The sequence below is a fragment of the Momordica charantia genome, assembly GCF_013281855.1.
Source record: "Momordica charantia cultivar OHB3-1 chromosome 5 unlocalized genomic scaffold, Mcharantia_2.0 BLBB01000005.1, whole genome shotgun sequence".
NCBI classification, from domain to species: Eukaryota; Viridiplantae; Streptophyta; class Magnoliopsida; order Cucurbitales; family Cucurbitaceae; genus Momordica; species Momordica charantia.
The window spans coordinates 20,809,950-20,825,456 of record NW_028275163.1 but is presented as its reverse complement, the minus strand read 5'-3'; the positions used below and the strand labels follow the sequence as shown (position 1 = coordinate 20,825,456).

The following is a 15,507-nucleotide window of genomic DNA, read 5'->3' as shown; positions in this document are numbered from 1 at the left end:
CCGTCAGAGCGCCAAAAAGACCCCACATGAGTGCAAAATCTCTCAAAGGTTTAGCCTTTTTTCTCCTCCTCCCACTATTTTTGGCAGGGATAGGGAGGGCTGCGAGTGTGTAGCATACAATACCCAAGAGAGAAAAAAAAAAGGGAAAAAAGAAAACTTCAGCACTCAGCTGGCATGGGCCTCTGTCAGGTCTCTACTTTTTGCTGTCCCTACATCACCACCACCACCATTTTCTTTCTTCTCTCACTCTTCTTTCTTTCCCACTTCACCTTTAGCCCCTTTCTCTCTCTCTTTCTTTCTTTCCCGCACAGTCAAAAAAACAGCCTCATAATGCGACCCCTCCTCTCTAGAAGCTCAACGGATGAGATTTAGAAGGGGGGTTTTGTGTTTTTTGGGTTTCTGATGGAAATGGATTGCAGCTCTTTGACCGAGTCTGGTGGGTCTTCCACTTCCTCGCCACACAACTCATCCGCTGAGTCGGTCAATGGCCTGAAATTTGGGCAGAAAATTTACTTTGAAGATGTGGGTATTGGGGAGCTCCCGAAATCAGGTGGGGGATCTTTCTCATCTTCGGCTGGAATTGCAACTGCACCCACCAAGAAAGCAAGGGGCGGCGTGGTTCAGGCTGCTCAACCCCCTAGGTGTCAGGTTGAAGGGTGTAGAGTAGATCTAAGTGATGCTAAGGCTTACTATTCACGCCACAAAGTCTGTACTATGCACTCCAAATCCCCCAAGGTCATTGTTGCTGGTCTTGAGCAAAGGTTTTGCCAGCAGTGTAGCAGGTCAGCTGCTCTCTAACTCTTTGGTTTTTGTTGCAATTTTTTCCCCAGAGCTCTTACTGGTCTGTGATTTTTTTTCTTTTATCTTGGGTTGTTGAATATGCTTAGCACATGCTGAAACAATCTCTTTTCTGTTCCTGTGATCTGTGAGTTATTGGGTTTGATTAGTGAAGATTTTGTACTTCCTTTTGGGTCTTATGAATGGTTGTTAGGTTTCTCTTAGAAAATATGACAGAAGGATTCACTTGACTGTTTGTCATTTCTCTTTGTCTCTGTCCTGTTTTGTGTTTCTTTCTTGTGTCTAAACTTAGATTCATCATGTTCCTTGTGTCATTTTGGTTAAGTTTGTAGATACATATGAGTACGGAGCTGTAGCACAAGGTTGAATGTAGCAGCTTCTTGCTCACTTCAGAGGGCTTTATGTGTTTGTGGTTTTGGTTTCATCTCTCTTATCTATCAATGAGGTCTTATCTTCTTTTAGTTGGATTTATTTGGTTTTGGGTGGGGCCAACCTCTTTTTTTACAACGTCCAGCTGCTTGTATTTGAACCAAGCAGACCCTACAGAAAAGATTATGGAGCCAAATAGCACTCAAGACTATTATTTTTTTAATTAATGATTCTAATTGTCTTTTTATTAACTCTGTTCTAATTGGATGTTGTCAATTCTCCACCTTTTGCTCGATATTATTTCTGGAGAGGGATATTAGTCAATACGATGGCCTACATCCAATCATTCTGACTATTCTTTTTTGTGCAACTACTTTTTTTTTCTATCCCTTCTTTTTACTTTGTACAATTTTCATATCCAAAATGCCATATGGGTTTTTGTTGCAGCTTCCTATGGTGCATCAGGAACAAATATTTTAATCCCTTTTCTTGTTATTTTAGAAAGAGTTGTATGGTAGGAAGATTAATACAATGGAAGCTAGAAAACTTAATATTCTACACAACCCTCAAAGGCCAAGGAAGTTAACATAAATCCCTCTTATTGTTCAAAATAAGTACAGAAGTAAATTACAAAAGCCCTTTGGAGTGGGAGCCCAGCTAGACACATCAAAGTAAAAAACGGTTTAGATAATGTTCTTCTGTTAATGGCAATGATATCCTATTAAACTTCTTTTCTGATGGAGACAAGGCATTCTGTTTCATATGGAAAGATATATTGAACGTGGGAGTTCGAATGAACTCCTTAGATAAGCATTTGTCTTAGAGAGGCCTCAGGCAAGGGAAAACACTCTGTCTCCTATTAGTTCAAGTAGACGGTTGCCTTGGTAGGACACCTTTAAATAGGTTGGATTCTGGTTTTGTGGAAGGGTTTTAGATATTTGCTCCATCTAAATAATTTACAAATTTCTTGATGACACCCATTTTTATTGCAACATTCCCAAACTGGGTAAGGTTATGTATTGTTGAGTCATGAGTGGCCCAATTCATATCTTGGCCTCCCTCATAATGGGAATTTTTAAGTTGTCAGAAGTTTTTAATGCTCTGTTATCCAGAAGATTATGACCAAGTGGCAGAAAATGAAAGAATTTAGGTGCCTTGTGGTGTGTCTAAAGAGTGAGGGAAAATCTTCATGAACTTCTTGTCGGGCTGGGAGGTGTCCCAGGTTGGAAGGAGGGTCTCATTCTTGTAGATTGGAACTTAGTGCCTCCCCCATTGATAGTGGTGGCTCAGGTATTTGGGATTTTGAAGAAAAGGACCATGTCCGTGCCACCCAAATGGCTACGGAGGTTTCCTCTTGAAAAAGATGAATTTTTGAATTTTGCCATAGGATAAATTCAAGTGAGTTTGGATTTGGTCTTGGTGGTTGATTCTCAGGAAGTAGAGTGGTTAGCTCAAGAAGCTGGGCTAAGGAGATCTCAAGTCTTAGCCCTTAGGCATATTGATGCCAATCATAGTCATTTTGGGATGGGCGATAGTAAAGATTTGAGGGTTCTGGAAGATTTATGGATCGATCAGGGTCCTCTTGTAATTTTGTTTAGAATCATTTGTGTTCTCCAAACACTAAGGACTGGTACATTTTGGATATTTGGAATGAGGTTGTGATGTTGTGTTGGAATTTTGAAACTAGAAGAGACTTGCTGATTTTGCATTGGTTGAATGCATCAATTAAATCTGATTAGAGGGAGATGATGGTGATGATGATGATTTGAGAGATAGAGTTTTGAGATAGCTTAGGCACTTCATTTTCCACAAGGATTTATGTTTTTTTTTTGGAGACACAATTATACAAAGAACAGAAAATTCTTCCTTTGTTTTTTTCGAACTATTGCATGGAGGTTCTATGTGCAAGAGAGTTCAGCAGGGAAATCCCATTATGGCTCTTGACAAAGTTGGTGTTGTGCTGTCATGTCATCTTGGAGTTGTGGAGGAAGCTACTAACTTATTTGGCTGGTTCTTAGTATTCCTGAATCATGTTAAGATCACCTCTTATAAAGCTAATTCTATGGCCACATGAGAAGTTTGATTGGAAAATGTTAAGGTATCCATAAAACATTAAATTCACTACAACCCATCACCTTAAGCTTTTGTGTTGACGGGTGATTTAACATGGTATTAGAGTAGGAAGTCCTGTGTTCGATCTCCAGTAATGTCATTTACTCTCTGTTAAAATTAGGGCCTTGTACAAAATTGCAAGCCCATAAGCGAAGGGGAGTGTTAAGGTATCTATAAAAGATTAAATTTATCGTAATTCATCAGTTTAAGCTTTTAGGTTGGTTAGTGGTTTAATAGAAAGAAACGTGAGGTTATTCCCCAGAATGGAAGACCCATGAGTAGGGTTTGTGATAACATTTCTTTTGTTACTTCTTTCTTTGTTAATTTTGATTTGTGTTAGAGGCTTTCTGCTATCGCTTTGGCTTAAGGCTGTGTACCTTCCTTTCATTCAATGAAGTCTTATTTCTTCTTTTAAAAGAAATGAAATATTATCATTTCTATGTGTATTCAAATTAAGATCCATTACAATGTTATGATATTTCATTAGATCGGTAAAATATACAAAAGAAAGGGGAAGAGAAAGACAACCCACAACCAAAAGGGTTTTACAAGAACAACCTCCAATCAGTTCAAACCATGGTGGCCACCTACCTAAGATTTAATATCCTACAAGTTACCTTGTCAACCAAATGTAGTAGGGTCAGGCGGTTGACCCGTGATTAGTCGAGGTGCGCGCAAGCTAGCCCGGACACACGAATTTCAAAAAAAAAAAAAAGAACAACCTCCAATCGGCCGAAATCCAAAATATCAGTAATAGAGTAATTTTGCCTACCCAAAAGTTGTAACAAAAAGGACACTGTCCATAAAATATGAAAATAACTTTATTTGATAATTGATTTCTTTAGCCTTTTTCTTCGAACAAGATGATTAAGGAGGAGTCGGGAGAGGAGAGGTTGTCAGCCACCTTGAGTACACTGGCTCTTTAGTCTTCTGAACTTATGAATCGCTAAAACGACTTATAATAATTCTTTGGTTTAAATATTATTTTGGTCCTATACTTTTAGCTTTTGCTCATTTTAGTCCTTATACTTTTGAGACATTTATTTTGGTCCCTATACTTTTAAAAAGTGACCGTTTTGGTCCTTAATTTTCTTTTTATCACATTTTTTTCAATTATAATTTTAGAATGACATTCCAGTCAATAAATTTCTTGAAATATAGCTATAGATTTGTATTTGAGAGTTTTATTGTATATAAAATTTGTGTTAAAATTTTCCAAATTGGGACCAAAATATCACTTTTTTCTTTAAAAGTATAACGACCAAAACATTCATTTTGGTAACTCCTTTTTTGTATTTTTTGATTCTATGCTCTTGAAACATTTTTCAAGAACAGCTCCTTGGGGGCCCAATCGATTGATGTGTAAGGATAATATTTGTCTATGGTCTTTATTATTTCCTTGTCTTGTAATATATGTTTTAGTACATCCAGATGTTTTTTCTTCCCTGTATGTGAAGTATGCTTTCAATAGTTCACTGAAACTGATTGCTGCTTTGGTAGTTTTTGCCAGATTTCATCAGCTTCCTGAGTTTGATCAAGGAAAACGTAGTTGTCGCAGGCGTCTGGCTGGTCATAATGAGCGCCGTAGGAAGCCTCCACCCGGGTCATTATTATCCACTCGTTATGGCCGCTTCTCTTCATCGATCTTTGGTTAGACATTGCCATCATCATTTACTAAACTTCAGGATAAAAATGATCTAACTTCAAGTTAACCTAAAGAGCTATCTAATTTTTGTATCATCAACTTATCTTTTGCGGAAAACTAACCATTTGTTTGCTGCTTGCAATGATAGAAAACAGCAGCAGGGTTGGAAGTTTTCTAATGGACTTCAGTGCATACCCGAAGCTAACCGGAAGAGATGTATGGTCGGCTATGAAATCATCTGAACGGGTACCCGAAACCAAACAATCACTGCCATGGGAAAATATACCCCTCATCCATGGCAGAGCAGCTCTGAGAACAATCCATCTGAACTTTTCGTGCCAGGTTCTGCAGTTGGGACCAGTTTTTCTGGTCCTGGGAATCCTTCTGGAGAATGCATCAATGGAGTCACTGACTCAACCTGTGCTCTCTCTCTTCTGTCAAACCAAACATGGGGCTCCAGAAACCGAACATCATCGGCTCTTGAGGTAAATGCCTTGTTGAATGTTGAAGGTGCGCTCGTGGCTCAAACTACAGCAACTCATGCTGCTGCCAACCACTTCCCGACCGCACCGTGGGGTTTCAAGGGGAATGAAGCTGCTGCTAGCAGCAGCTCCCAGGACCACCTGACATCTGATCTGGGTCTGAATCAAGTTTCACAGGCGCTTACCAGTTTCTCTGGTGATGTCCAGTTTCCTCATCATCAAGGTAGGAGGTCGTACATGGAACTCGGGCATTCGAGCGCCTTCAACTCCACCCAGCATCTGCACTGGTCACTTTGAAGTGGTGCAGTTCCTCCACTCTTCTGATGGAATCAGTCCTCTTTTAGGCTTTGAATAATTGGCTCGAGACATCAGAGTCATCGCCTACGCCATTCCCAGACCGTTGGGTTTATTCGTAAACTATTGTTCCTTTCTGTTTTAAGACAAACACCTGCAAGGCTTGAAACCTGAACTTTGCCTTTTGAAATTTGACTCTGGAACTACCTGATGCTTTTGTGTTTACTCTTGTTTTGCCATTTCTAGCTGCTTGATTTTGGATGCATGAATGTCACCAAGTATGTGCAGGAATGGAAAGCGAACTCATAGGCCATCTTCTTAGAGTAGAGGAATCATGTCGAGTTTGATTGAAATAGGCCACCAAAATGATTTGGTCCGTTTGATAACAATTTCGTTTTTAGTTTTTTGTCTTTAAAAATTAAATTTAAAAACAATTTGTCATATAGTTTTTATTAACATTTTCAAAACTTAAGCTAAATTTTGAAAAAATAAAATTAGTTAGTTAAGAATTTAAATATGTTTTCAATAGAGATGAAAAAATTACTGCATAAATTAAGAAAATGTAAAATAAAAAACGAAATGTGTATAAAAGTGCACCTTTATTTCTGTTTTTTTCCTTCCGAAATAGAACATGATTATGTTTTCTGTTACTTTATTATTAAAAATTAAAGGGAATGTTTTGGTTTATTATAAAATCTTTCAATTATAGACATGTTGAATTTAAGTCTATTTTCGGAATTAAAACTTAAAATGTAATAGGAACACTAATTTACATCTCCAAAGAACAATTACTTTGAAGATTTGCAATTTGTTTTCAAAACTAAGTTTTTGTTTCGTTTTAAAAAAATTTTTTAGAAATTGTGATTGAATAACTTGGTCAAATTATAAGTTCGTTTATTTATTTATTTTTTTGATAATTGAGAGTCATAACTTTGCTTTCTTATATTCAAAAACTCCAAGTTCTGGTCTCGAAAAATAAACTCCAAGGTCTAGCCTCGAAAAACATAAAGAGTTTTTTTGTTTTAAGTTCACCTAAAGGTTCAAACTTTAATATTATAAATTTATTCACAAACTATGAATAGTTATAGCTGGCTACTACCTTAAGAATCAAACATGATCATGTTAGCTTGCAAGGTGCAGAAAGAGTTGGCTATGACAAGCCTGCATTCATAAAAGGGCAAAAATTGAATGCACATGAAAGAAATGAACGGTCAACCCAATAATAGGGTGCCTTTGAAAGAGCCATTGCCATCAGAGAGTTAGCGTTAATGGCTACGAGCAAAATGGTCGGGAGTTAGGCTAAATTATAAGTTTAATTCACAAATTTTGATGGTTATATCTCTCGATTATGTTTAGGATTGTGATTTGACAGAGTTAAAATAGTTATTTAAATATAACATCATACACTTACAAGACAAACCTTGTATGATTCCAAATTCTCTCATAATTTGTACTCAAAAGGGCACACAGTAGGATGAAGCTTGGCCAAGTACAATATAAAGCAGTTAGCAGACCGTCAATGGGTGTTCTGCACTACTCGTATAGCTCAATGTGAAAACTTTAGAGATCTGTAAGTGTACCTCTGGCCATCCATTGTCAAGGTTAGATGATTCCCAGAAGCGAAAAATTGTTGTTTCGAACAGCAACTTCGGACTGGACTCCTGTATGAGAGACTACTCCATTCGTGTTGAGAGTATTGAAGCACATGATACAAATACAACCCTTGATCTGAAGGGGAGACTTGCAACAAAGCCCATCTCCATGGAAGTGTTTGGAGCAAAAGGTATAGTTCAGAGTTCAGTGATCAGTGATCATCTTCACTAATTCCTGGACAGTTAGATATGAGCAACTCCATCGAGTCGTACTGGCAGAAGCAGAAGAAGGATGTTAGAAAAGCAGGATTCTGGTGGTTGGTAATATAACATAGAAGACTACAAAAAGATAAAGTGCTTCAGTCTTTAACTATTGTGTCAGAGAATGGTGTATGTAATATGTCACCTGGTATCCACAGAAAACGCAATATCGATGTTCATCTCTCAGTTTCATCAATACATCCTCCAAATCCTGCATCAATTAGTCTTGTGTCATTCCAATTCCCAAGTAACGCTCACCAGAAATAATGCAAAATAATATCATGAATAATGTATTGCAGCCAAGCAGGCAGGTCTTATTAGGTCTACAAAAGGAACTTCACCATAAAACATTTAATACCCATAAGACTAACTTGGTTCCAGGATTTGAGTTATGACCTAAGGTTCATGCTAATTGGAATACCTTTCTGCAACCTCCGTGCCTCGGGTTCTTTCCTTTTTGTGCATTACATTAAATCATGACATTGTTACTTTTACATAAACCAGTTATCCTTGGAGTGGTACTGTAGTCAAATCAAGCATGTGGAGGGGAAAAGAAAAGATTTGACAGAGGTGTTGAACCAAGTTTGTGTTATGTGAAATTTTTCAACGTAAGAAAATCCGTTTTCTTGGCAAGTGTCCACCATCCCAAGTATTAGAGCTTGAGTTGAAAAGGTAATGACATATTGAATTTAGTTCTTTCTTTCCAAGTTTACTTGCCAAGAAGATTACCGTAGACTGTAGTTAACATCAACATTCTACTTGGTTCACAAGATGCAAAAAAGATGCAAAAAAACTGTTGACAGAAGCTACATAGAACCAAAAATATGAAGCTATCTTGAATGAAACTTAAAGAGAAACTTTATAGAATATAAGCAAAAACTTTCAGAAGGCTCTCACCATGATGCTTCAAGCTAGAGATGATGAAAAAAACTTTTTGTGCAATTAAAGCCAAAAAATTATAGTAGGCTATCTAAAGTGATTGATTCACGAATAAAAATTGATTGGCAGTTATGAAGCATTGTATATGAAGATTCTGAGAGATTCAATATGCTTGATTCTACCAATCACAGCTCCAATTGAAACTAGAATGAAATTGATAAAAGAGCTAAATGGAAAATATTTTGATCCTACACAAATAGCTTTTCTTGTTTGTTTTTGCTTTATGAGAATCCCCCCACACACTTCCAACAAATGGTATAGAAATAAGATCCAAGAAATGACAAAATCATGAAAGTCATTCAATTCATAAAAAGTAACCTACAATCAAATCTTTGAATTGTTCTACGAGTGCCTTGCAACTCTATAAGAAACATTTGGGGGGAAATTAAAACGGTCGTCCAAATGCCTAACCTTTGTATTAAGGCAATACAATTGGATGGGCGCTTATGGTCCAGCCCTTTATCAAGGCACTCCAACATAATTCATGCTAAACCTGCAACTCTCCACTGACTACTAAATTTGCCTTCTACCTATTGTAACGTATCTTAAATAATGTATTATGATCTTAACTCTAGCTTCAGAACGAGAATCTATTTCAAACTATGTAAGATAATGGTAAATTTTTCTCACTTTTAAGCCCAACATTGTCATAGAAATTAGAGAAATTTTACTTAAAGTTAACGGGGGTGCAGGATGCTAGAATTTGCAGAATAGAATTGTACCTCTTCTGTTATAATCTCTTCCTCTTCTTCTTCCTGATCTTCTTCCTCTTCATTGTCCTTCTTCTCAGGCTCCACAATTTCCTTATTCTCCAATTGATCAAGTGCAGCCTTCGCCTTCTTAATTGACCACAATTCTTCGACTTCGCCACTGCAACTTCTGTCGAGACCCAAATTCCTCCATTAAAGCCTCCTGATGGCTCCTCTTTGTCTGAGCTCTAAACTCTTCTTGCTTCTTCTTCTCTTTGATCGGATCTTCCCTGCCAATTCCAGCTCGTGACCGTCGAATCTCAAGTCCCACTGGTTCTGCCAGACCTGATCCCCCCTTGCCCAAAGCTGCGCCAGGGGTGTACCCCATTTGCTTCAACAATTTAAACCCAATGTTCGATTGTGGAATTGGAGCCTCTATTCTGGCTAACGTCTGTTCATCTTCTTCGAATTGCTTCCGTTCTCTATCCAATCTGCGCTGTTCTTGCCAATTGAAGGTTTTGGGCTTCTTCTTCGAGGATTCAACAGCAGAGGTTCTGTTAGCAGGGAACTGCAAAAAAAAAAAAAAATGAAAAACAGATTCAACAAATTTCAATAAAGAATCAACAAAAAAAAAAAAAAACCCAACAGGCTTTGTTTGAAAACCAATAAAATCCAAGTGAAATTTACAGCAAATAGAGTAAATAAACCCTAGAATTCAAATGAATTGAGACAGAAAAAAAGGTCCGGTAATTCACAATTAGCCGAAGAATCAAGCAAAGCCAGAAGGGGTTACCTTTCTGGACAAGGATCTCGAAGAGGTAGTATCTTCTACAGGAAGCAACTTAGAAAGATCACCCATGTAGTCTTCTTCCTCTTCTTCATTGTCTGGTTCGTTGGTTTGCTTGAAAGCTGATTCAGCCATAGCTCGAGACCTTTGGAAGCTCAGAGTCTGGAACACATACAAATTCGGTTTCCCTAACGGTTCAAATCGGGGCCAATATGCAAAAGGAAGGCGCTGTTTGGACGAGATTAAATTATAAATTTATCTATTTATTATTTTGCTAGAGTACAACCCGCTGTAGAATCCAAGACTTCTGGATTATCTCGTTATGCTTTGTTTGACAATTATAAATTCCTCTATTGTTACACTGTAGATATTTTAAAATAAATTTTGTATGATTAGCCTACACTACGGAGTACCGTACCTATAAATTTTTTTTATAATGTTATAATATCTCGCTAGTGTCAAATCGTGCTAAATTGCATGGTAGGAGATTACGTACTTTTGGAAAAGATAAGCTCCGCCTTTTATAATGAAAAGGATAGACTCTGCCTCTTATAAAGAGATGGAGCTCTTTGCCTACTGTACTTACTTTGATGAATTATTCGCTGACAATTGAAAGATTCTTTAATAGCATAATTGTTCTATCGAATGTTGACAGATTTTCTGTTGGTCATAATCTTTCTAGGTCGGAACACTACTGTATTTGTGCTACGAATGGCCCGTCCTCTTCGTCTTAGGAGTGTTCAAGCTGAAGCCCATACATCCGTCTCCTCGTCTTGGGAAGTTTAGACACGCCTGTTGTGCTAAATTTCAACCTATAACACATATTGCTTGATTGTTAATATTAGGAGAGATAAAATAAATAATTTTAGTTTTATAAGTTACAAATAATTTTGTTTGTTAGTTTAGTGAGTGAAGGCACATGTATCGAACCATCAAGTTGAAAGTTTGAATACCTACACAAACATTTTACACTAAAAAATAATAATTTTGTTTGAATCAAAGTGATAATGAAAAGTAATTTGAAAAATTAATAGGTTAGAATGACAAATAGGATAATTAGCATTAAAATAGTTAAATTAACTATTATGACACATTTTGTGGCTAGAAGTTGCTAAAAGTCAAAACCTACCTAAAAAGAAATTTACTCTGCATTTTCATATTTTTACATTTCTTTTATCTCATTTTTTCTATCACAATTGCAGTACAACAATGAAAGTTATATATTTTAAAATACCAAAATGAACAAAACTGGATGAAAATAATATTTAAACATTTTTAATAATATTCAATCACGCAATTAATAAAGATATTATTTTATTGATTGAAATCAATAATTTCATTTACTATAAAAAGGAGTACCTACTAGCACTGTAAACTTTTTGCTTGAAAATCTTTGAAGAATATGTATTTAGTATGAGTGAAAAAAGGCTCGATACATTGGGGGTATTCACAATTTCGTTCAGCTCGGTTTTAGTCCAATACACATAATGAAAAATAATTTATAATTTAAAAATATGCCACATAAAACTACCAGGTACATCATATTTCGATTAAAAAAATAAGGGTGATTGTGGTGGGTAGAAAAATAATTTATGTATTTCAAAAATGTCACCAACTTTTCAAATTTCAAATATAGCAAAATACTTGAATTTTTATTTTCGTAATTTTTATTATTTCAATTTTATCCTTATGATATCTGATATACATCCCATGTATATTTGTATATGATATATATCCAATGTATATTTGTATCTGATGTACATTCAATCTATATCTGATAACATTTGATGTACCTCTGATATACTCCAGATATACATTTGATGTACTACTGATAATACCTTATCATATGTACCCATGATATACATTATTAGATGTATGTATTATCTATTTATATCTATCTATCTGATGTACCTTAAATTTATGATATACTAAATATTTTGCAATTTATATACTAACTATAAGGTATATCGGTTGTTTAAATTCTAGTTTATCGTTGCAATTTGTTGGTTGATATACTAATATTATCAATAATATGGGTTACTATATCGCTACTATTTATTCTATATTAATATTAATTAGATACTAAATATAAGTGATATAAACGATTTAAATTTATAAAGTATATCAGATTTTTAACTTTTTTTTTTGGACGTACATGATCCACGTAAACCTTTTATACGATTACTTTTATATTTCAATTTTTTTTGCACCATTGTTTTCATATGAAAAAATATTATACCAACACAAGTATTATAATTATATTAGTGGATATCATGATTATATTAGAGGTATATCAATAGTATATTAAGTATATATCAAATATCTATCAGTGTTATATTAGTGGTAAATCATATAATCATATATAAGAAGTTATATTAGTAGATATCACAGTTATTATAAGTGGTATATTATTTGTATATCAATGTTAAATTAGAGACATATCAAGTATATATCATAGATATATAAATGTTGTATCGACGTGGTAAATCAATGATTATCATACGTATATCAGTGGTACAAGTTCATCACTAGTTACAAGTAAATCAATTATATATCATTATTATATCAGTGGTATATTAGAGGCATATATCACTAGTAAGATATATTGCAGATATATTGAATTAGATCTCAATTTTATGTTGGAAAAAATGCTATATTTGACAAAACTAGATTTGGCTGCTATTTTGCTTATTTTACTAAATATTTTTTTTCCATATTTTCAACTGCACAAAAAATAGTGGTAATTTAGCTCCAAGTACCATCTAGAATCATTTTCAAAACATTAATGACGAAATTGTTAGATTTTGAAATCTAAGGACCAAATAGAATCTTAACTCAAATCTCATGGATTAAAAATGTAATTTATCTAAAATTTTAATAACATTTTAAACTAATTTTAACTATAACTAAAAAATGCATGTTATAAAATATTAATTAAATGAACATTAATTAAATCACTGGCTCATTTCTTCGAAGTTGAATTTTAATCTATCACCCACGCATTTTGTTGTATTGAAATTAATCACTTAGAGGCCATGAAATAATCTTTACAGTAATATATATATTAAAATTATAAACTTTTAAAATTTAACGACTCCTAATTTTTTAAATTAAATATAATTAAAGGTAATTATATATTAAAGTTCAACATAAAAAATTTGGCCTTAGACTATATTTTTTTCAAAAATATCTATTACATGCTCACTCTAAGAAAATAATTATTTAAGTTTTATCTTTATTTAAAAAATAATATCTTTATTTTGCTTTAAAAATGGCAGAAGAAATTCCCATTCCGAGGAGGATTAGGAAATTCAAAACCAATTTCTTTTATCCCCCAGAATGGGAAGAAATCAAAACCTATAAATAAGGCCTCACAATTATTCCATTCTTCACTCATTCACAAATTTTTCCTACGAGTCCATACTTTTAGCACCAAGCTCTCTCTTTTCTGCAACAATGGCGACTTCAAGTACAAGATCATCTTTCTCTCTTCTCTTCTTCTTCTTCCTCTTCTTCCACGGCCGAGGCTTGTATGTTCGATGCAATATACGCTAGAAATCTGATTCGTGAAAATCCGAACACTCCCTTCTCTCAACCATCAACTTGATTGGATGTTTTCTCATTTTAACTCCATTTGTTGTGATGAAAGAGGTAATTCATTTAATTAACCTATTTTTTTCTTTAATTATACATGTTGATTTATTTATTTTATTTTACTTTTTGGTATTTATATCTGATAGATTGCATCGAGAAATTAAGAAGTGCTTTGTTCTTTGGTTGGTGAGATTGGTGGGAATGACTATAATTATGCACTGTTCCAAGGTAAAACTATACAAGAGGTGAAATACATGGTGCCAAATGTTGTTGAAACCATAAAAAATGCTGTTGAGGTAATTTATATTTAGATACTTTTCACAAGCTATGTGGATTTGAGTTTTTTCCACTGATCACTATATATATTTTTTTATGATGATGTTTGCACAATGTGATAAGTTATGGTGCTACTCGGATTATTGTTCCCATGTTTTACCCATCTATCTCACTGGATTCCAAACTAATGATACAAGTGCTTATGACAAACTTTATTGTTTAAAGGGTTTGAATAGTTTGGCGAGTTATCACAATGATCAAATCAAGCAAGCCATTGAAGTATTAATTAAAAAGGAAGAATCCGCGTACCATTATCGTATATGGTGACTACTATAATGCATTGCTTTGGATCCTTCGTCATGCTTTTGTGCTCGGTATGCTATTCTATACATTTTACAAATAATATTAGATCTTAAGATTTAGCATTAAGTTTATCAATTATCAATGATGTTGCATATCCATCTTTATATGAGCAGGTTTTGATGAAGCTTCATTACAAAAATCATGTTGCGGGATTGGAGGCAACTACAACTTTAACCTCATGAAGATATGGAGACTTCCGGATGTACCAGTTTGCCCAAACCCTAATGAACATATAAGTTGGGATGGAATCCATTTGACGCAAAAGGCTTACAAATTCATGACACAGTGGCTCATCCACGACATCCTCCTAAAATTATACTACATTGTTTAAATTTTATTTTAGTGGGTTTTTTTTTTATTAATGATTATGATTTATGACATTATTGATTTATTAATAAAATGCAAGTATTACATTTATTATATAGTCCCAATTATAATTTCAGGTTTGGTTTCCATTTTTCAACCTAAAAATTTGTGAAAATCAACAAAACTCTGGCTTAAAAAGAAGATACAGTCCATTTAAAAAGACATAATTGGCAATGAATTACAAATGGTAAACCCAAGTAGAAAAATTTATACGGATTCTGTGAGTGAAACCATAAATTTTCTTTTATACTTTACACAGTTTTTTTTTTTTGGACTAAAAGACTTTACACAGTTTATGTTGATATATATCAATTATTATTAGCGAAAATATCATATAATATCAAACATAAATAATTTATTATAACTATTTTACGTCTATCATTATTTTAAATATGAAGCTAAAATATAATTCAAATCACAAATCAAACGTAGTCTAACGCTCCTTCAAAATCAATTTTCTAACCATAATTCAATCTTTAGGACAAAAACATAATGAAAATAAATTAATGAAGTGGGAAGGATGGAGAGTCCTATCACCAATAAATATTATTATATTTTACTAGTACAGTCTATAACTTATTTGAAGGTTGGTCAATTAACGATTAAAGTATCTCACAGATCATATTTAGAACCATTTCTCAAATCAGAGATCATTGTCTATTTTAAGACTTTAGGATCAACTTTACACCTATTTCAAATCATAGAAACTAAAAAATGTATTTTGTCCAATTTTGAAAATTCGTTTAACAAAATATACTAAATCTAGAAAATTCAAGGAAGAAAAAAACTTAAAACATATTTAAAAAGGTGGTGTAAGATCAACTTGCCTCATAAAATATATAGATTTAAATACTATTTTGATCCTATATTTTTAGTTTTGAATTATTTTGATTCCTGTATATTAAATTATTACCACTTTTAAAGTATTATCTATAGATTC

General features: G+C 34.1%; 1 protein-coding gene and 1 pseudogene across 2 annotated transcripts; one reads left to right on the top strand and one right to left on the bottom strand.

Annotated features, from left to right (window-relative positions):
- Positions 1-260: 260 nt before the first annotated feature.
- On the top strand, positions 261-5,925 carry SPL9 (squamosa promoter binding protein-like 9). The gene is given in 4 exon segments (XM_088124205.1): positions 261-782; positions 4,790-4,929; positions 5,073-5,177; positions 5,180-5,925. Coding segments are annotated over 4 exon segments (1,149 nt in total). The 5' UTR covers positions 261-402; the 3' UTR covers positions 5,704-5,925.
- Positions 5,926-7,011: 1,086 nt separating this feature from the next.
- On the bottom strand, positions 7,012-10,212 carry LOC148211520 (uncharacterized; annotated as a pseudogene). Its single transcript, XR_015790716.1, has 4 exons — positions 9,975-10,212; positions 9,215-9,749; positions 7,699-7,764; positions 7,012-7,564 (listed from the first exon to the last, which is right to left on the bottom strand). The product of XR_015790716.1 is annotated as an uncharacterized LOC148211520 (transcript).
- Positions 10,213-15,507: the final 5,295 nt, after the last annotated feature.